Genomic DNA, 22,070 nt, shown 5'->3' with positions numbered 1-22,070 from the left:
GATAATGCGTAGACATGCATACATGCATACAGATCGACAAACAGACAAGGCCCAGCGGTCTCACACCTCGGGTGAATCATCATCATCATCATCATCATCATCATCATCATCATCATCATCATCATCATCATCATCGTGGTGGTCATGATCATCATCCATCTCGTGTTGCTCGTCCTCATCATAGCTTTCATCCATCAGCTGTTGCAATTTTCATCCACGCCAGCGAGACCTAAAGTCAACGGGCCACGTGGCGATGCGTGTGAGGTCAGCAGGAACAGCAAAACCACATGAATACACACACACACTGTGCGCACCTTCTTCGATGACAGTTTTGAGCCTTTTCTGCATCTCCGCTCGTGCCTGCTCTCGTTCAGCCTCGCTGACTCCCTGGTTGGTCTGCTTTTGTTGTTGTTGTTGCTGTTGTTGCTGCTGCTGTTGGCTGTTGGCTGTGGTGGTCGTCTCGTCCCCTGTTGTCACAGTTGCAGTGTTTGGTGTCGCCGCTGTCGATGTTGTGGTGTTCGCGGTTGTTCCGGCTGCTGATGCTGCGGATGTACCTTCGTGTGACACAGAGCCGGCCTTGCTGGAGGAGCGTGAAGCATGCGCTGTCTTGCTCGTCACCTTTTGTGCGTCCTTGAGCACATTCATCAGTGCACACAGCTCCACGCTCTTGTGAGACGTTTGCAGCACCGGCATCCGACCCTTCACATACGAACGCACGTCCTCTGCCCACGAGCCAAGCTCGCCTGCAGTCCACGCGCACACACGTATTCACAAGAAGCAAAGGGGTATGGTGCCAGAGTGCGCGTGAGCGCGCGTGTATGTGTGCGTGCGTGCGTGTGCGTGTGTGTGTGTATGTGACGTCTGACAAACCACGCACATGCACGCACATGCACACATGTGCACACAAATAAAACCAAACACTCAATCATGCACATACCTGCTTCCTTGTCTGCAATCAAGGCTGCTCGAACAGACGCAGCAAACGCGGTGACAACACTGTCAAGACAGCCCATCAAGTTGGAGATGGGAATGTCGATATCCTGAAGACGAAGTATGATGTCGCACATGCTCTTGCACACCACTGATCAATCAAGCAGAGGAGAGGAGAGATGAGTGGGATTGTTGGCCGGTGGAGACATGGGGTCGTGTTTGGGGATGTCAATAGACACAGGAAAAACATATACACGCACACATACGCAGACAGACAGGCAGACGGAGACACTCACACAGACACAGACACAGACACAGACACACACACACACATGCACACAGGGCGTACGTGGTGAGGGCAGGGCGGCTGCGTGCGCCTGCGCGTCGATAACAGCGACAATGCCCAGCAATCGCTTGGCGACAGGTGGGGAAGGCGGTTGCTTGGTGCAGTCCTTCACAATGTCTGCAAGGTCAGACCAGTTCGTTTCGGATGAAGGGTCACGGAGAAGCACATGGTGGATAAACGCGTTGAGCGCGCTTGCCGTCAGATGTTGTTTTGTTGTGTCACCGACATCCTTCTGCCGCTGCAATTTGTGGAGGAGACGGACAAGGGCAGTGGTGGGTGGCGTAGACACGTGTTCCAATGCAGGCTGGTCGCGCGCAAGCATCAACGCAACTGCCGCCAGCCACTTGTGGGTGATCTCTGCACACACTTTCACGCGTCTTGGGTGTGCAAATACAACCAGAAAGCAGCAATGAGAGAAATGTGGGTGAGCAAGGGAGTGCGTGTTTGAGCTGCGTTCAGGTGAACATCATGTCATGGGGGCAAGATCCTGTCAACAAACACTCAAAGTGGTGTGTGTGTGTGTGCGTGTGTGTGTGTGTGTGTGTGTGTGTGTGTGTGTGTGTGTGTGGAAAAACACAGCAGACGTGCGATTCTCGCTTACTTTCGAGGTGGCTGCACGATGGTATTGACACAGTCGACAGACCATACCCACACCTCAAACAGCTTCGCCTGTTGTGGTGAGGTGAGAACAGAGGTAAGTAGACTGCTTGTGAGTATATTTTCCAAGAGACACGCCACAACCTGGGCGATGCCAGACAGACACACACTCACACAAGCAAAGCGAGAGACATACAAGCGTACTGACAGACAGACAGACGAACACACAAACACATAGACAGCCACACACACACACACAGACACACACAGACAGACAGACACACGCACACACACAGACACAGACACAGACACACAGACACACAGACACACACAAATCAGGAAGCGCAAGCAAGTGTAAGTGCGAGACACATCGCTGGGGGGGGGCATGTATGACCTGGGGTGTGAACACGAGCAATGGGTCCAGAACAGCGTGTGCCGCTTGCGGAAGTTGGTGACGCAGAAACATGTCGGCCAAGCACAAGCGCGCATTGTGATTGTAGTGTTGCAATCGACGAATATGCTTGAAGAGCTCTTGTGCAATCTTCATCATCAGCTGCTGTCGTCGCTCTGTTATATGCTGCGGCTGTTGTTGCTGCAGATGCGCGGACGAAACCGCCTCGAAGAACAGCCTCAGCTCCACCGCTGTCTCGGTTTCCAAGTTTGGTTGCGTGGGATCAAAGGCAAACGCAAGCTTTTCGGCCAAGTAGAGCTTACAACGAGGGCACATGAACAGGTGTGAGCATACACACGTGCGCATGAATACGTGGTGTGCATGTGCATGTGGGTGCGTTGATGAGTGTTCGTGTACATGAGTGTGTATGAGTATGTATGTGCATGTGTGCATGTGCATGTGTGGTTGATGTGGTGTTGCGCAAGATCGTGTGTCATGACCTCTAATGCAATGTAGTTGACAGTCCTGTCTGTCCACAGTGAACGCACCTCTTGGCCGCGCATGACAGTTTCCGCCAGGCGGCAGAAGAGGCGGCAGTGCGTTTCGCACTCCGCTGCGTGGATGTGGTTGTCTGGCTTCTCGGGGAGCTGGTGGCACAACAGATGGAGACACACAGGCCATGGCCAAATGGAAGTACGTGAGCAACGCTAGCGATCAAGCGGCTTGCTGAGGCCAATGCAGCACAGCACGAAACACAAGCACCTTGGTAACCATCAGAAAACTCGCACATCTTACACACACACACACACACGCACCACACACACACACACACACGCACCACACACACACACACACACACACACACACACACACACACACACACACACACACACACACACACGCACACACGCACACACACACGCACATCACACAAACACACAACCTCGCCGGCGGATTTGTGAGCGACTGCAAAACAGAGAAGAGCAGAAGACAAATCGCCCTCGGCAAAACACACTTCCGCACGCAACAGCCAGTCATCCCTATAACAACAACATGTGCAACAATGGAGAGCACCACGATCAGAACGCGTCGAGGTCGTGATTCAGGCGCGAACGACTGTCCCATTCTCAAAGCACAGCACATCAATCAGCCCAAAACGCAAAAAAGGGGAACACAGACACAGACAGAGAGACAGACACAGAGACACAGAGACACGGAGACACAGACACAGACAGACAGACACACGCACACAGACACAGGCACACACAGACACACAGAGACACGGACACACAGACACAGACAGACAGACACACGCACACACATACACGCACACACATATATACACACAGAGATACGCACCAGGTCCAGTCTGGTAGGGACTTCAGGCTGTCCTTGTGCGTGACGGTGTCGATGGAGAGTGGCGGGAGCGCCTCAAGCACCATGCGCGTTGCGAGTGCTGCGAATCGCCTGTCGCCAAACATCAGCGGGGGTGCGGGCGGTCCCACCGTTGGGGTTGACGCTGGGGTCGGGGCGGACGAGGACGACAGCACAAGCACGGGGCCCTGAGACAGACACACACATGTGTGTATACGTGTGTGTATACGTGTGTGTTGGTTGTGAGCATACACAAGGAAAATGAATGAGTACTATGCAAGAGTATAGAGGAGATCAAAGAGACGATGGTGGTGACGGAGGAGATCAAAGAGACGATGGTGGTGACGGCGGTGACGTTGGAGCAGATGCGTCGAGCTGTGCAACGTCAGGAGTGATGGACGGGGCACCTTGTAGATTTGGCGAATGGAGCGATCGGCACACGAGAGGAGGAGAAGTGAAACGTGCATACGGGTGACATGATCCAGCGCGTCTTCATGGTGGCGAAGGAGTTGGAGATAAAGAAACAGCGCAACTTGCTGTGGACCGGGTGAATGATGCAAGCAGCGCACGCGTGTAAGAAACTGTACGTGTGCAGCTATCAGTCAAGCAATAAGGCAAGCAGGTAGACAAACGTATAGACAGACACATAGACAGACGCATAGGCAGATTGTCACAGAGACGATGGTGGCTGAATGGACACTGAATCACAGACAGGCAGATACAAAGCGCACGCAGACACTTGCGCGAACGCTCATCGACCCCACCCCGCACACCCACCACAAAGTCTGCCATGAGGACGTTTGGAGAGGGGCTGTTGAGCTCATTCCAGGCAAACACGGTGGCCTCAGCTGCCTGCTCGAGAATGAATTGTGGTGTTGGGTTGCACAGAACGCGAGCCAACAACAGCTCCAATGGTCGATCCTCTTCTGTGTCAACCGTCTGCAAACAGCGCACATTCGTGTGTTGTGTGTGTGAGTGCATATGTGTGTCAATACATGTGTGTGTGTGTTTGTATGTGAGAGAGTGTACTATGGCGCTTACGTAAAGTAAGCCCTTTAGCTGTAACCACGACATTCAAAACACACACACACACACACGCACACACGCACGCACACGCACACGCACACAAAGCCACACGCACACGCACACGCACACGCACACATACACAAAGCCACCAAAGTCTCTGTTGTTCGCGCACCTTTGCAAAGAGCAGTGAGATGCAGTGGTCGATGACGGGCAGTGGCAGGGGCGCCTCTTCCTCCAGCATAATCTTCTGCACGCGCTCAAGATCTCTCCAGTCCGGGGACGTGGATGGCAGCATGCACAAACGCCGGAGCTCCTTCACGGCTGCGCCGGCAATGAAGCGGGTGAGACACATGTTCCTGCCCCACTCGTGGTAGCGCTGCTTGACGGAGATACCAAAGAATGTGGCTCGGTACAGCAGCCGCGCAATTGCATTATCGTCCTCGCGCTGCACTCGTTGACGCATGAAACGGATGAATGCGGTGGTTAACGTGTGCATGTGCGGTGTGTGCGTGTGTGCTGTGTGTGTGTTGTGGGACAAAGAGGGAAGGAAGTGAGCAAGCACACACATGTGTGTGTGTGTGAGGGGAACAGGGCAGGCAGTAAGGTTGCAAGGTGTGTTGTAACAGGCAACATGCACTGCTTTGCGTGTAGGTGGACAACATGTGCAAGGTTGACGCACCGACGGAGCAGCCACGTCGCCCGGTGAATGCTTTTGTTTCATCTCGCTCTGTCATGGAGTCGAGAAATCGCCGGGTGCAAACGGCAATGAACAGATCATGAATGAAGGGTACATTTGGACGCAACAAGATACATCAAGCACGCAAACTGAGATAGACAAAGAGACAGAGGCAGAGAGACAGATACGCACGCAGACAGACAGACACACATACACACAGACACAGACACACACAGACACACACACCACACACACAAATGTAGAGCCTTGACTGACATTGACGCGGAATCTGCAGTCTGTCCACATGAGCACGACTTCAAGTATGTTGGCGTTGATGTCGTCCAGTTGTCGCCTGGCAAATGCCCACACCACGCTGTTAATTATGGCTGACTTGCCGCCGCACTTGCCTGCAAGGTACACAATCTCATGCACGAGTGCCAGCAGCGTTGGTGTGGAGTCATCGTTGTTGTCAAAGAGTTGCAGCGCCGTCAGCGCCGCCAGCAGTCGCACCCCAGCGGCCGTGGTGGCCGGGTTGGAGGACATGCTCTGTTGTTGTTGTTGTCGTTGTTGTTGTTGTGAGCACGCAACGTTGGTGAGTGTGCGGGGGGGGGGGGTGAGTATGGTCTCGCAAGTCATTCACACACACATATACAGGCAAAGACGCACGATTACATATGGTCACAGCGTCATGTCATCAACAGCACATACGCGGGTTGGGAGCGCGCGGAAGACGGCAGCTTGGAGGCGGCCGCGTGTGGACAAAATATCCGACAGCGGTTCTCCATCATCGCTGTTATGATGATCATGATCGTTATGGTCATCATCATCACCATGACAAGTAGTGGTGAAGCCACGAGCGCCAGTGTGCACGGTGTCACCACTGTCAACAGCAGCATTCGCGGCATGAGTGGCATCATGGAGACCGCTTGCATTGTCTGCGGTTGTGTTGTTGCCGCCTTGTTGCTTGTTGCGCGGCCACAGCTGCATGACACACTCGCACAGCGCTGGGGAAGAAAGCATGTGCATGCACGCGCAGGCATACATTTGCATGTGGTCGTGAGAAGAGGCACTGCAACGACACGACAGCAAGGGGTAGGTTGACGCAAGTGACGTCGTGTGCAAGGTGCAATGTACATGGGACGGCAGTAATCGCTCTCTGCTGGTGCACACAACAGCATCAACTCATCATCACCTTGCGTCCAGTCCTCAAGCTTTGTTGGGGAGCGAAAAAACATGGGAGAGCGGGCACGCAGATGAAACACGTCAGCCAGCGTTTGGAAAGCACGTGTGTACTGTCCGCACGCGCGCTGTGACGTTTGCAGTTGGTTGAGACTTGTCAGTCGCTCCTCATCCGTGTGCAGCAGGTGGTCTGCGTGGGGGAAAGACAAAAATAATAATGAACACGTGCCGTCATGACCAAAACGGCGCAGTATCACTGAATACAGTCACGCAGAAAGCACAACATAGCAGATGATACACACGCACAAGCAGAGAGAAAGAAAGACAGACATACAGACAGATACACAGACAGACAGATACACAGACAGAGAGACAGGCAGACAGACAGACAGACAGACAGACAGACAGACAAACAAACAGACATACATACATACAGACAGATACACAGACAGAGAGACAGGCACACACACGAACCGCGAACAGGAAAGAGGAGCTGGCACACGCGCGCGTGTTCGCCTGCGTTGAAGTGGACGGCGGCCTGTGATCGCATGCGATCGACCTCCGCCTCCGCCAGAAGAACATCAACAACACCGGTCCTGACAGCGGGGCTGGCGTGTGTGTGCGTGCGTGCGTGTGTGTGTGTGTTCATGAATGTGTGAATGTGAGAATGTGTATGTCCACAGTGTCCCTGTATGAGTGTGAGACAAGCAGCAATCGTGTTCATAGCCACAGCAATCATCCACGCAGCTGCAACATGAATATGTGTGTGTGTGTGTGTGAGTGTATAAATGGATGGATGGATGCATGTGTGCATGTACAAAAGCACGTACAAGGAGGCGGTATGTGGAAGAAGAAGCTGGTTGCCCGAGATATGGGCGAGCATATCACGTGTCGTTCGCAGCCACACATGCTGCTCGTCAAGGTACGCCTGAACAGGGTGTGCATGCACGTGTTCGGACACGATTGAGAGAAGTGAATTCGTACTCGTTTGATGTTCAACAGCGACCACATGTCAGACACACACACACACACAATTCACACACACACACATCACACACATGCACACGTCACACACTTCACACACATGCACACGCACTTCACTTAACACACACCGCACACCTTCTCTTCAAGATCATGCTGCGCGTCGGTGGCCGCACCATCACCGCCGTCACACGTTGCTGCTGCTGTTGTTGTTGCTGTTGTTTGTGATGTGGATTGCGATTGCGGTTCCTTGCTGGAGTGGAGGTGGAGGGCTCGTGCAAACATGGCATTCAGCCACGCAAGCCGCACCTCCCAGTCCAGTGCTTTCGACGCTGCTGTGTTGTCAGCACGATTGTCTGCTTCGTCAGCATCGTCAGGGAGCGTTTGCATGTGTTTGCTCGCATCGCCGCTGTTGCTGTCATCGTCATCGCCAACTGTGACGACCGATTGCTGCTGACCTGCGGCGGTCATTGCGTGCTCGTGCACGAGCGTGTGCCAGGTTCGCAGCACAATCAGCCCTCGATTCACAAACTGAACACGCTCAACCCACGTGGGCTCCAACTCCACAGGTGTTGGCGCAGTGCCATCAGCAGCAGCAGCAGTAGCGTTGTCGCCATTGTCCTTGTTGTTGCTTGTCGTCGTGGTTTCAGCACCATCCTTCTCCTTCTCCTTGTCCTTCTTCTTGCTGCTGCCACTGGTTTTGCTGCTGCTGCCACGTTTGGGCGTGTTTTTTGCCTCGCTCAACAGCATCGCGTCAACAACAATCTCCGTGCCTGCAAGCAGCGCGTCTGCGAACACATGCGCGGCAGCCGGTGGTGCGCTGACCGCTGCTGCTGCTGCTGGCGATGATGCAGTGTCTGTTGTTGTGGCTGCTACTGCTGTTGTTGCTGTTGTTGCCGTTGCTGCTGTTGTTGTTGACTGTGTGGTGATTGCTGTTGTTGTTGACTGAGTGGCAGCATCAGCGTTCGGCGCCATGTCAGCGATGGACGGGGTGTGCAGCTGCACTGCTTCGCACAGGGCGGGCAGGAGCGACGTGTCAATGCGGACGTAGGTCTGCAGCTGTTGGTTGATGGCGGCAGTAGCGGTGGGGGAGAGGGTGTTGTGCATCTCCAAACGACCGGCTGCGCTCGTCATTGCTGACAGCACTGCACACATCCACTCCGTCCCGTCTGTCATGCAGCAAGTGACACAACGGGAGGTGTGAAAGAGAGTGTGCACGCGCGCGTGTATGTTTCTGCGCATGTATGTGTACAGCAGTGTCAGGCGGCATAGGATACAACAATGGTGTCCTGCACACAACCCCAATAGTACCAGCAGCAGCAGCCGCACCAGCAGCAGCGTCATACCTGCACAAGATGTGCTCACATACCGTTGAAGTATTTCGGCGAGCGGAAGAGCGACAGGATGGCCTGTGACTGTAACGCCACACCATCATCACCGCCATTACCATCATCGGCTGACACGAGTGCACCACTACCTTGCGGTGTGCGACTGCGCGCTGGCGTCGAATGCGCCGATCGCGACCGACTACTTCCACCACCACTGCCACTGCCATCACCACCACTGCCATCACCGCCATCGACCATGGCGCGCACGTCATCATCGAGAAGCATCTTCAGCTCAAGCACGAGCGAGCGTTGCTGGCGGTTGAGGTTGCGCTGCCGGCTCAAGCTCCGCTTCAGGGCGACAGCGCCACCGGGCGGGTTGGCCACAAAGTCGCCGTCGTCGTCGTCAGGGATGGTCGCTGGTCGTCATGGGGTGGCGTTGTTGTGATACGGAAGCGTAATGGGGTGACATTATCGTGCGTTGTGGGAACGTGTGCCGGTGAGTGGCATGTTGGAATGTGGAACAATTTGCGTGAAAGCTCAGTGCATGCAATAAATGGTAGATGGAGGAAGCAGAGCCATACGAGCGTGCCCCTTCCACACCTCCCTCCGACACATGTCCTTGCTCACCTGCGTTTGCGAGTCGTTTTGAGCGACGGGCGGATGCTCGCGCTGCTCTCATCTGTTGTCGCTTCTCCTCCCGCTGCTGCTGTATTTCCTCCTCGCGTTTGCGCCGGCTCGCTGCACGTGTCAGTCGCTTGGCTGGCGTTGGCCACTTCGCGCCTTTGCCACCACCACCACCACCACCACCACCACTCTCGGCGTCGTCATCATCACCATCATCATCACCATCATCACCACCATCATCATCATCGATGCAGTGAACATCCTCGCCACGTTGCTGCTGGTGCATACGTGTCGTCTTTGCTCGTTTGGCTGAGGGCGCACCACCGCTCAGCGTCAACGAGGACGACAGCAGGGCTGCGGAAGATGATGCCACGGCTGTGCCTGCAAGCACAACTCGGGCACCACTCGCGCGTGGTTGTGATTGTGACTGCGACTGTGTGCACTCATCGGTGAGCTGTGAGAGCGTGACCGACACCTGAGAATCTGTTGCTGTCGGCGCTTGGGAGTCGTTGATATCGGATGAACAAAACACGTCAGGCGATGTAGGCATGCGCTGCGCGGTTAACGCTGCCTGCTGTGCTGTCGCTGTTGGCTGTGTTGATGTCGCTGTCGTTGGTGTTGACGTTGTTGTCTCTGCTGATCCAAGCGCACCATCACGTGTGCGTCCGTCGTTGCCATCGCCATCGCCACCATTGTGCTGGCCCTCATTGCTCGTCCTCTTATTCGTGCCTGCTTCACTCTCAGCGGCTGACATCTGACACGGCCGTCAGCATGCGCGAGAGTGCAAACGTGTTTGTGTTTGTGTGTGTGAGTAAATGTGTGTGTGTGAGTGTGTGAGTGTGTGTGTGCGGGCGAGCGGGCGTGTTTGTGTTGGTGTGTGTGTGTAAATGTGTGTATGTGTAAATGTGTGCGCGCGCGTGTGTGTGTGTGCGCGAGAGAACGGAAGCACAGGGGGCAAGGAATGAGGAGAGACCCAGCTAAGCAGCAGCAGCATCAGTTGGGCCGACAGGAACAACGTTTGACGTGGCACCACGCGACGCTACCTTGAGCTGTTGGAAGACGGTGCGGGAGGGAATGCACGAGACGCGAACCGGAGCATCAACGCCATGCTGGCTCACGTGGTCTCGCAGCACTTCCATGATGCTGCCGGCAGTAGCAGGGCGGTTTGATGTCGTGGCATGAGATGAGGGGAGGAAGAGGTGCAGAGAGAGGAGCAAATACAAAACACACACAAACACACACACACACACAGATGCACAGATGCACAGAAGCATGTGCAATTTGACGAAGAGAGTGCCGAAATGAATACAGGAGGCCGTGCACACGGACGCATGTGTTGGTTGTGTTGCCGTACCCTGGCCAGGTGAGGCAGCGGAGACAAACTTGAACTGGCGGCGACAGCGATGATGATGATGATGATGGTGATGATGATGATGATGATGATGATGGTGGTGGTGGTGGTGGTGGTGCAGCATGGACAGCAGCTGCTTCAGGTAAAGCCGAAAAGTGCACATCGGGGAATCTGATCACGACAACACATCCCATGGGCACCTAGGGTTAGATGTATCACATCTGTGTAAGTGTCACGAGCAGGGCAAATGAGGGACCAAGCACCCCTGTGCGTCTTCATGCGCACACATAGAGCCCCCACATACAGTCACATACACACACACACACACCGCTGTTGCAGTGCACGCTGGGCATCTGCGTCGTCCAGGCGTCCCAGGCAGGAGTGGAGCTCCCTCACTGATGGCGTGTGCGACATTGAGGAGAGAGACATGGCCTGTTGTGGGGCAGACACTGGCATGTGAGTTCATGTTGACGGCAAACGCATGAGGGTATGTAGGCTGGTGTACAGCAGCAAACAGAGTGAACGCTGACCTCTTCAAAGCAGATGCGTGCCTGGTGCCACTGATGGGCCGCCTTGTACGCCATGCCAGCCTTGTACCACAGCATGTAGTCTGCATGGATGGTCGTGTGTGAGCCACAACAGCACACACACACACACATACACGCACGCACACACGCACACACACGCATGCACGCTGAACGAGATGTGACCACATGCACACGAGCGAGCGACAAAGTGATTGCATGCATGCCACTCACTGTCTGTGGTTGCGAGATTGATGGCTTTGGTCAGTGTTTGCACAGCAGCGTCGATGTTGTTCCGCCGCAGATACAGGGAGCCAAGCTCCGACGCTGTGGTGTACTTGAGCTCCTGCAGCTGTCGACCCAGCTCATCGCCAATGGCACCCTGCATACCAATACCAGCACCGAAACCACAGGCAGACACGCGGACAGCCGGAGAAGTAAACAGGCAGGCAGACGCACAGACAGCCGGAGAAATAAACACACAGACACACAGACACACAGAAACAGACAGACACACAGAAACATACAGACAAATTCACATACATGTATGGGTGTGTGCCAGAAAGGTGAGCTCATGCTAGATTCATTGGCAAAGAAGATAACCAGAAAAGGTGAGAGCACACGCCCCAGTTCGCACCACCATGGCGTGCGTCGCACCTCTAAGTGAAAGGATTCGAGGTCAGTCGATACTTGCTCCAGGGTCTCTTCTGCCAAGGCAAGATGCTTGAGTGCGCTGAGCTGCAATGCCTCCTTGACGCGGGCGGCCAGCCCATGCAAGCGCGCGCGTCGCTGCTTCTGCTTCTTGCGCGCTTCATCGAGGGCCTGCTGCTGCGCATCGCTGCTCACCTCATCCTCTGCCTCGAACCGCAACTACTCCGTCACGCACAAGCAACCAGCAGCCATGTGAGGACTCAACAGCGATTCGTACAACGACGGCAAGGGTGAGAACATGCACTTTGCCGCAGCACCAGCCAAACCCATGTCCAGCTGACTGAGCTGAACCCACCACCAACCACCAACGACTGCGACAACCACCAACGACTGCGACAAACCGCCACTGCCTGACCATCTCGCTCGCAGCAGTCCGGTCTTCTTCCTTTCCGCGCCACCGATTTCTGTGTGGAATCATTAGCCACTTATCTACAATCAACCACACAAACGACAACGAAGAAGAAGAAGAGGAGAAAGAGGAAGAAGCGAGCGAACGAACACCAGCCAGCCCCAGCCAGCCCCAAACGCGATGAGCGACTATGGTGCTGTGAGGGCATCAGCGCTCAAGTTCAAGGGCGGAAAGGACGCATCGAGTCACAAGAAGAAGAAGAAGAAAAAGAATAAGGCCAAACGCAAACACAAGGAGGCGGAGCGCCAAGAACCCCTTCGCCATGGTGAGTGTCCAGTGTGATGTGTGTGTCTGTTGTGCGTGTGTGTGATGTCTGTCAATTTGTTTTGTGCCGTGATGTGTGCGTGCGTGTGTTGTGTGTGTGTGTGTGATGTGGTGGTGTTGTGTGTGGCGAGTTGCTGTACTTGCACGTGCCTTCTTGAGCTGATGTGTGGTTTGGCTGTGCACTTCCATGTTTGGTTTTACAGGGGCATGGTGGCAGGTGAAGCGCCCAGAGGACCTGACAGGAAACGTCATCATGGAGAGCGAGAGTGGGAAGTACGTGATTGCGTTGGACAACGGCACCGTATCTGTCGGGGAATCCACCAAGAACAGCGAAGGCCCAGATGTGCAGGAGATCCTCACCATCATGTGCGTGTCCGATAACCGCGTTGCCATCAAGACGCCCTTCAACCGCTTCTTGTCTGTGGAATCGGAGTCTGGCGACGTGACCGGCCTGAAGGAGGCTATCGGAGCACTCGAGCTCTGGCAGCCCATCTTTGACGACGAGGTGTGCGTGCAAGTGTGTGTGTGTGTGTGTATGTGTGTATGTGTGCGAGTGTGTGCAAGTGCGTGTGTGTGCGTGTGTGTGTGCGTGTGTGTGCAAGTATGTGCGTATGTGCAAGTGTGTGCCGTGGCTGCACACGTTGTACGAGGGCGCTTGTAAGGTGCGTGTATCTTGATGTTCATCCTCGTTTCCACACTGTCTTCACTGACCTCACTGACCTCACTGACCCACAACTTGTGGCCGCTCTGTTGTTGTTGGCGATTGCAGGGGCTGGTACTCTTCCAAGGGCCCAACAAGAAGGTGCTTGAGGTGGCACCTGGCGAGAAGGCCAAGTGCAGCAGTGCCGTTGGGGAAGGCAACACGCACTTCAAGCTATGGTCGTGTGCGGAGAGGAAGAAGGAGAAGAAACCCATTGGTGACGCCTATGATGTGGAGGACGAAACAGGCCTCACAACCACAGAGTCAAAGATCGCTCGCAGGTACGCTTGCAGCGTGTTCGCGTGTGTGCACTTGTTTGCGTGTGCGTGTGCGTGTACGTGTGCGTGTGCGTTTGTTTTTTGTGTGCGTGTGCGTGCATGATCGTGAGCACTTTGTGTGCGCGCACTTGATCTGCATCAGACATGCAGCTGCTTCATCTTCAATTTCGCCCCACGCGTCTCACACCACACGCGTCTCACTCACCAACCCCCCCCCCCCCCGCCTCACTCACGATGCTCTCTTCCCCCGTGCTGCACTGCAGGTTCCAGAGCTGGCAGGACGGGAAGCTGCGACTGTCGGGCGGGGATGCGAACGACCTCAAGCGGGCGAAGCAGGAGGGCAAGTTGCACGAAGCACTCCTTGACCGACGCGCAAAGATGAAATCAGACAGATACTGCATGTGATGTGTGTGTGTGTGCGTGCGTGTGTATTTGTGTGTGTGTGTGTGTGCGTGCGTGTGTATTTGTGTGTGTGTGTGTGTGTGCGTGCGTGTGTATTTGTGTGTGTGTGTGTGTGTGCGTGTGCATGTTTGTGCATGCGCATGTCTGCGAATGTAATGCGTGTGTGTGTGTGTGCATGCGCATGTCTGCGAATGTAATGTGTATGTGTGTGTGTGTGTGCATGTGTGCCCAATCTGCTTGTTGAAATCGAAACCATAAAGCATCACCCTTGGTGCGTTCAAATTCCATTTGATGTACTGCGATGCACAAGAAGAGGTTCAACCGATCAACAGACACCACACGACCAACAGACACCCCACGACCATAATCACATGTCCGCCTCAGTGGCGTCACGAGAACATGTCATCCTCGCCCTCCTTCTTGTCGTTCTGTTGTTGTTGCTGTTGTGGTCTGGACTTATTCACCTCCTCCGCGCTTTCGCCGTACAGCCAAATCCTCTCTTCCTCCCGTGCACGCTGGTCAAGCTCCACTTCATCATCATCGTCGCCACCATCACCATCACCACCCTTGCTGTGTCTTGCCCGCTTGGTTTCACGGCCATCATCACCATCACCACCACCGTCGTCATCATCGTCGCTGCTGTCTGTGTCCTCCATGGGCTTTCCATCAATATCGCTGTCATCATCATCATCACTGTCATCATCCATCGGTTTGCCATCAAGATCATCTTCGTCCTCGTCGTTCTCCTCCTCCACCTCTTCCATTGGTTTGCCGTCCAAGTCGCCCTCCCCTTCACCGGCACCTGCCTGCTCGCCTTCCTGCTGTGCTGCTGCTGCCTCTGCTGCTGCTGCTGCTGCTGCTGTTGCTGCTGCTGCTGCTGCGGCTTCTTCCTCTGCTTCCTTCTCCTCCTGTTCAGATTGATGTGACGTAGTGGTGGTGGTGGTGGTGGTGGTGGTGGTGGTGTGTGTGTGTCATCTCGACGCAGGTGTGCGTAGACACCCGGAAGCAGAGATGCAGAGATACATGCAGGTACAGAGAGACAAGGGCAGGCAGAGACACAGGAAGGTAGAGACAAAGAGACAGACACACAGACAGACAAACACACACACAGACAGACACAGACAGACAGACAGACAGACAGACAGACAGACACACATACACACACAGACAAACAGACACACGGAACACTCAAGACCTTGCGGCCGTGCTGGAAGATTTTTGCCATTTCGTCGAGAGAATCGAGGGTGAAGATGGCCCACTGCTTCCACACATCCAAACACACAAGCACTTGTTTCTGGGAGGTGGAGGATGTGATACAAGCGAGGGAGCATGGATGGGGCAAGGGAGTGAGTCGTGGCATGCACAGACGGGAGCAAACATCTGCCTCTGTCTCTTGCTGCCTGGCTAAGTACACACACACACACACCCACACCCACACCCACACCCACACTCTCACACTCTCACACTCACACGTACACACACACACACACACACACACACACACACACACACACCGCACAAGCAAACGAACACACAGAGCGCCAACACACCCTGAACTGCTCTGCGCGGAGTCGACCGCGGATGGCGCGGTACGTGCGGTGGAGATGGTGGAAGATGTCCGGCAACCGGCGCCCAAATCCGGTGCGGTACATGGAGGCATTGGCCACGCCAGCCATGCTGTTGTGAAGGATGTCCGAGACAAGATACAGGCGGGCAATCTTCAGCGGCGGCGGCGTGTCAAGCTCCGACAGCGATTCTGTGATCACATCCATCACCTGATTGGGGAGAGGGATGGGGGTGGGGGTGGGGGTGGGAGAGGACGAGGTGAGTGAGGGAGTGTGCAGGTGAAGCGAGGTGGGCGAGTGAAGTGAGGTGAGAGAGTGGGTGAATGTGAATACACAAAACGTGTTCGAGCAGGCCAAGCCACAGCAAGCCCCATTCATGCCCTCGCCCTTCTCATCATGACACGCGTCTCACCTCCTGCGCTGCGTCTGCGCGCGTGATTGCAAAGTGCATGACATCTGCAATCTCGTCTGCGTCCGCCGTCAGCTCCGACACGCGGTCCTCCAGCCGGTCCCGGTCCCTGGCGATGATGGCGGTGGTGGACATGGCGATCATGGTCACGGTGTTGGCGTAGGAGGTGGTGGTGGACGCATGCAAAGTGACAGACGCAGACGTAGACACACACACACACATACACACACAGACGGATGGACGGACACACACACACACACACACACACACACACACACACACACACACACACACACACACACAGCCATTCACGCACACACACACACACACACAGCCATTCACGCGAACCCTGTCTCCTTCACGACGGACCTTCCTGAGAGCTTCCCTCTCTCGACGTCGTCGTCGTCGCCGTCCACGAGTGGCGGCTGCCAGAGCGATCCGCCGCTGTACAGACGATACGGCTCCTCGTCCCACTCGTCAACCCGCTCATACTGGCACGCACGCGCACACACGTAGCCGACGTGGCACAGAAGTTGGGTGAGTGTGTGAATGAGTGCACGAGTGAGTGAGTGTGTGTGAGTGAGCGATCATGTGTGTATATATATGTGTGCGTGTGTGGCTGTGACACTGAAGCGTACGCGAGTCAAAACGCGTTGAAATTACAAGGGCCAAAGCCACGCCATGATCTCAACGTCCGGTACTCACTTGCAAGATTGAGTAGAGCTTCCACCGGTAGTAGACGTGTTCGCTCGAGGAGAAGTCGCGCAGGAACGAAAACTGGCACACGCACGCACACATGATGCGATGCACAGAGGTGCGCATGAAAGGAGCAACATATTGCAATGTGAGGACAAACGAAAAACGATGCAAATACGGCAGCACGCAATAAGCGCAAACACGACATGTACACGTGCCCTTCCTTATACACGACGCCACAACACCGCCACGTGAAGCAAACGAACGTCCTTGTCGAAGTTTGTGCGCTTGGCGAGCTCATCCTCAAACTCGGGTCCGTGGCGCACGACAAACTCGATGGTGCGGTGGATGAGGCGCCGGATGCGTCGCTCCTTCGGGATCACCACCTGCCAATGGCGATGGCGACGGTGATGGTGTTGATGGTGGAGGTGTTGATGGTGGTGGAGGAGGAACTGGTGAAACGGACGTGCTTCATGCATGTATCCGCAAGTAAGCAGGTAAACACAGACACACACACACAGATAGATAGACAGAGACAGACACACACACACACAGACAGACAGACAGACAGGCAAACCAATCCATCCACGGCACCTTGACGACGGCGTCGTAGATTGCGTCATTGCGCGAGTCGTGTGGGCCGGCGCGGTATGTGTCGCGCATCTGCGCATTGAACGGCAGCCCCGTCGTGTCGAGCGGCGCCGCCTCCGGGTGCACGTAGAACGGGCGGTCCGGCACTGGCACAGGCTTGCCCCAATCCACCGTCAGCTCCAGGCCGTTGATGCCCTTACGCAAGACCGATGTCATGGCGCGCTCGGCGTGCTTTCGCGTCATGTACGCAACAAAGCCGGTGAGGTACCCCTTGTAGTCCGAGGGGACACGCGGCCAGTAGATCTTGACGCTGGCGAGCGGCCCGAAGATGCCAAACATCATGGCGAGCTTGTCCTCGTTGAAGTCCATGGGCAGGCCTGAGATGAAGAGGTTGGTGGTTTGCATCGGCTTTGGCGTCGTGTCCACGGGCGGCGGTATCGCGTCCTCCCCGCGCGCACTCCGCTCCTCCTGGGACCTGCGCATGGTGTTGGTGTGAGTGTGTGTGTGTGTGCGTGTGTGTGTGAGTGAGTGAGTGAGTGAGTGAGTGAGTGAGTGAGTGAGTGAGTGAGCGTGTGAGTGAGTGAGTGAGTGAGTGAGTGAGTGAGTGAGTGAGTGAGTGAGTGAGTGGGTGAGTGAGTGTGTGTGAGTGAGTGAGTGAGTGAGTAAGTGAGTGTGTGTGTGTGAGTGAGTGAGTGAGTGAGTGAGTGAGTGAGTGAGTGAGTGAGTGAGTGAGCGTGTGAGTGAGTGAGTGAGTGAGTGAGTGAGTGAGTGAGTGAGTGAGTGAGTGAGTGAGTGAGTGAGTGAGTGAGTGAGTGTGTGTGTGTGTGTGTGTGAGTGAGTGTGAGTGAGTGAGTGAGTGAGTGTGTGTGTGTGTGAGTGAGTGAGTGAGTGCGCATGGTGTGTGTGTGTGTGTGTGTGTGGGTGTGTGTGAGTGAGTGAGTGAGTGTGTTCAAACATGGACGTCACCACTGCACGCGTGCAAATTCAACCAGCAAAACGGTTCAAACGCACACAGCACATGCACTCACTGTTTCAGGGCCTCCTTGAAGCGCTGCAAGTTACTGTTCTTCTGGAATGTGGAGCGTGTATCTTCCACCTTGGGTGCCTCTTCCTCCTCGCCCTGAAACCCAACGTGTCGGCACGAGCAGCAACGTAGAAGGTGAGACCCAAAGGGTGAGGGAGATAGTGCGAGACGACACGCAGCATCACCAAGCCATGTGCGCAAAGCTGGGCGAAATGTCACGGGGCCGCACGCGCACACAAGCGCAGTGCCAAGAGTGCTACGAAGACACACAGTGCAAAGTCCCTCCGACACACACACACACACACACACACACACACACACACACACACACACACACACACACACACACACACGCCCTGCAGGCAGTACTCACGTCATCGTCGTCACCGCCGAAGATGTCGCTGACGTTAACGGGCTTGACTTTGCTGGCCAATACAAGCTTGGCGCGCTTTGGCTGCGGCTTGCTCGATTTCATGCTCATGCGAAACCCTATTGCAGAGCGCGTGTAGGAGGTGTGTTAAAGTCGCATCAAGACTGATTGGCATGTGTGTTGGAAGGGGGAAAGGAAGCTATCATGCAGACACACGCACAAGCAGAAATGTGATATGTACAAACCGACACACACAAACACACCACATACACACACGCACACGCACACACACAAACACACACACACACGCACAACCTATTCACAAAGGCTCACCTGTGGAGGCAGGCTTTGAAGCCTTGGTTGTCTCAAAGGCGCTGTTCATATCGGGTGCTGCGCCATGGTCCCGCGCAAACTCTTGGAACGCGCGTTTTGCTGCCTCTTCTTCTCGCTAGTGTTGAATGGATTGGATTGGATTGGTTGTGTTGTTCGGTTAACGCGGTGGCTCGTCTGGGAAACTCGGTGCTGAGTTGAGGCACGGGGAAGAGAGAAGAGGGGCGGCTGCGTTTGGGGAGAGGAAGAGAGGGTTGTCACATTACCTGACGTCGCTCTTCTTCCTTCTTCTTCTGTTCCTCCCGTTCATTCCTGGTCTTCCGCTGCACATGTTGGTTGCGTTGCAGAGAGGGAGGGAGAGAGAGTGTGTGTGAGTTGTGTGTGAGTGCATGTGCGTGTGGGCGTGTGGGCGTGTGTGCGTGTGGGTGTGCGTGTGGGTGTATGCGTGTGTGCGTGTGGGTGTGATTTTGAGTGCGTTGTGTGAGCAGGGTGTGTGCCTTTGTGTTGGTGAGTGTGCAGCAGCAGCGAGGAGCGAAAGCGAGCAACAACACTGGGCAAGTAGTCGTACCCCTGCAAAGGCGAAGCCCTGCAGTTTCTGACATGCAAACGCGCCAGTGGACGTGAGCGCATGCGTTCACGCGGTAAGCAGGGATGTCAGGAAAGCAAACATGTGAGGAAAGTGGGGATGTGATGAAGCAGTAATACAGAGAGAAAGAGAGACAGAGACAGAGAGAGACAGAGAGAGACAGAGAGAGACAGAGAGAGACAGAAAGACAGAGAGGCAGGCAGACACAGACACACACACACACGCACGCACACACACAGACACACAACCCACGATGGGGGTTGTCTTCTTCGCCCAGCCACTCATTCTTGAAAGTTGGTTGAAGATATTTGACAATCCTCCATTCACACGACCACCCAATATCACCAGCGACGAGTGAGAAGTGAAGCCACAGCCACACACCACAGCCACACACCACAGCCACACACCACAGCCACACGCCACCATACAACAAAGATGAGCGAGCAAGGAAAGTCGAGGACGGTGACGCTGCCGGAGGTGGTTCGCAACTTCGGTCCTGAGGAGTACGGCACCATTGTTCTTGGGACGGCAGGCACTGCATTCGCCGGTCATTACATCAGCAGTGCGTTTACCAGTTTGTTATCGCTGTGTTACATGGCTGTGTTTGTTGTGTGTTGTGGCTGTGTTGCGGGTGGGTGCTTTTGCGTTTGTTGTGTTGGTGGCTGCATCTGCATTGCAGCATTGCTTCCTTGGTCGCTGCCGCTGTGACTGAGACTCCTGTGCCGTAAACACACGCACTCCATTCACGCACCTACTGTTTCCTGCTACCCCCTCTCGACTCTTTCCGCTCTCCTCCTTGTGTTAGACCCTTATGTGAAGAAGCACGCAATGTGGGCGTCTGCGTTTATTGGCTTCACCGGTGCGGCGTGTTTGGCCATCCTCAACAAGACACATGACTGTAAGTCCTTTTTTTTTTCCCGAGTGTGCATGGGGATGCGTGGTGTGACGGCCGGTGGCTCTGCTGTACATGCATGCAGCGCATGTCGCATGGAAACTTGTGGAGAGCAGCTGCCATCGTTCGGAGCAGCTGGCCCCTGTTCCGTCCATGTTCACTTCTCAACCCAACATTGTGTCTTTGCTTTGCAGTGCTCGGTGACTCCGAGAAGAAGAACTGAGGCGGCGACTGCGTGCATGTGTTCATGTGTGTGTGTGTGAAACTGTGTTAATGACATGTTGTGACAGAGGCGCGTGCGGTGCTGTGTTCAGTGCTGCCTGTAGTTGATGAGAGGAAAGGAGAGAGTGCGCTCTATGTGTGTGAGCGTGTATGCGTGCGTGTGGCTGCGTGGGTGCGCGTGAAATCCCTGCTGTGTGTTCTGTGTATGTGTGTGTGTATGTGTGTGTGCATGATATGATTGCCATTGTTGTTGTTGTTGTTTTGAGTGCCTGTTCGAGGTTGCTCCCCTTCTTTCTCCCCTCCACCCTGAGTGTGCCTTCCACTTGTGCTGTGCCACAAGTACAGATACAAACCCATTTACTTGTGTACATGTATTGGTTAACAATGGGATGGAATGGCGTGCGTGAGCGAGTTTCTGAGCGAGTTCCTGAGAGAGGAGAAGGGGGGGGGAGCGAGAGAGTGTGTTTGGATACATGTCTCTAGGGTGTATGTGTGTGTGTGTGTGTTTGCACAAACACGCGTGCTCGTGGGCGTCGTCGCCAACATCACAAGTATCATGCCTCGCGTGATGCCGGTGGTGTGATACCGCGTCGGCTGAGCTCTGCCCGCTGCTGGGCCACCTCTACTTCCAGCTCCTCCACCTCCCGCGCAAGCAGCGCCGCCCTGCCCTGCTTCGTCTTCAGCCTCTCCTTTGAGTCCAGGGAGCGCAGCGGCAGCCACGTGGGCAGTTCTTGCCGGCTGCCCTCGCCTTGCTCCTCCTCGCCTTTATTCTCTTTCACTGCTTCATTTGCTAATGCCTCAGGTGCCGTTGCCTTGTGCGTTGGAGGGTGGGTGGATGGGTGCAGCAGGTGAGGATGATGTTGCGCAAAGGGAATGTGAGGGTGTGGATGTTATTTCGGCAGCCGCAGACAGACAGACGGACGGACACACACAGAAAGATAGGCAGGCAGACGGACAGACAGACGGACAGACGGACGGACGGACGGACACAGAAAGATAGGCAGGCAGGCAGACAGACAGACGGACGGACACACGGGCACACACACACACACACACACACACACACACACACACACACACACACACACACACACACACACACACACACGTCGTGTGACTATGTTGCTGCTGTCGCCGACGACGTGCCTGGAGAGCATCTCTGTCGTCGCCAGTCCAGCACAGCCTGACGCGAGTGCTCATCGGTGGCAGCGGCCGCAGCCCCCATGCCGCCCAGCAGTCATGGAGATGGATGGGCGCAGGCCCCTACTGCACGCACGACAGCAGCAAGCAGGGT

General features: G+C 55.1%; 5 protein-coding genes across 5 annotated transcripts; 2 read left to right on the top strand and 3 right to left on the bottom strand.

Moving 5' to 3' along the window:
• Positions 1-60: 60 nt before the first annotated feature.
• Positions 61-12,456, bottom strand: PTSG_01138 (uncharacterized protein; the record flags this gene model as incomplete). The annotated part of the gene is made up of 28 exons (XM_004997051.1): positions 61-198; positions 385-743; positions 938-1,081; positions 1,280-1,653; positions 1,878-1,945; positions 2,268-2,582; positions 2,813-2,911; positions 3,208-3,304; positions 3,624-3,826; positions 4,046-4,174; positions 4,416-4,577; positions 4,837-5,109; positions 5,344-5,391; positions 5,617-5,886; positions 6,049-6,344; positions 6,533-6,709; positions 6,994-7,127; positions 7,350-7,447; positions 7,639-8,669; positions 8,870-9,244; positions 9,456-10,206; positions 10,496-10,595; positions 10,807-10,974; positions 11,132-11,235; positions 11,334-11,413; positions 11,562-11,709; positions 11,985-12,197; positions 12,394-12,456. 28 exons carry the CDS (start codon positions 12,454-12,456, stop codon positions 61-63), a joined length of 6,417 nt encoding a protein of 2,138 aa, XP_004997108.1.
• Positions 12,457-12,467: 11 nt separating this feature from the next.
• PTSG_01137 (uncharacterized protein) lies at positions 12,468-14,150 on the top strand. The gene is made up of 4 exons (XM_004997050.1): positions 12,468-12,712; positions 12,915-13,216; positions 13,481-13,692; positions 13,953-14,150. Exons 1-4 carry the CDS (start codon positions 12,568-12,570, stop codon positions 14,092-14,094), a joined length of 801 nt encoding a protein of 266 aa, XP_004997107.1. The 5' UTR covers positions 12,468-12,567; the 3' UTR covers positions 14,095-14,150.
• Positions 14,151-14,366: 216 nt separating this feature from the next.
• Positions 14,367-19,992, bottom strand: PTSG_01136 (uncharacterized protein). The gene is made up of 14 exons (XM_004997049.1): positions 19,915-19,992; positions 19,645-19,671; positions 19,343-19,399; positions 19,080-19,194; positions 18,750-18,865; positions 18,381-18,472; positions 17,356-17,827; positions 17,028-17,147; positions 16,771-16,842; positions 16,435-16,556; positions 16,069-16,174; positions 15,642-15,866; positions 15,287-15,385; positions 14,367-14,999 (listed from the first exon to the last, which is right to left on the bottom strand). The coding sequence occupies exons 1-14, from the start codon at positions 19,945-19,947 to the stop codon at positions 14,481-14,483; spliced, it is 2,175 nt and encodes a 724-aa protein (XP_004997106.1). The 5' UTR covers positions 19,948-19,992; the 3' UTR covers positions 14,367-14,480.
• Positions 19,965-21,144, top strand: PTSG_01135 (uncharacterized protein). The gene is made up of 3 exons (XM_004997048.1): positions 19,965-20,224; positions 20,468-20,560; positions 20,749-21,144. Exons 1-3 carry the CDS (start codon positions 20,098-20,100, stop codon positions 20,775-20,777), a joined length of 249 nt encoding a protein of 82 aa, XP_004997105.1. The 5' UTR covers positions 19,965-20,097; the 3' UTR covers positions 20,778-21,144.
• Positions 21,145-21,330: 186 nt separating this feature from the next.
• PTSG_01134 (uncharacterized protein) lies at positions 21,331-22,001 on the bottom strand (the record flags this gene model as incomplete). The annotated part of the gene is made up of 2 exons (XM_004997047.1): positions 21,331-21,588; positions 21,957-22,001. 2 exons carry the CDS (start codon positions 21,999-22,001, stop codon positions 21,331-21,333), a joined length of 303 nt encoding a protein of 100 aa, XP_004997104.1.
• Positions 22,002-22,070: the final 69 nt, after the last annotated feature.

This window comes from Salpingoeca rosetta (genome assembly GCF_000188695.1).
Source record: "Salpingoeca rosetta unplaced genomic scaffold supercont1.4, whole genome shotgun sequence".
Lineage (NCBI taxonomy): Eukaryota > Choanoflagellata > Craspedida > Salpingoecidae > Salpingoeca > Salpingoeca rosetta.
Note: the sequence above shows the minus strand (reverse complement) of the source record. Positions and strands in the feature narration are given on the sequence as shown.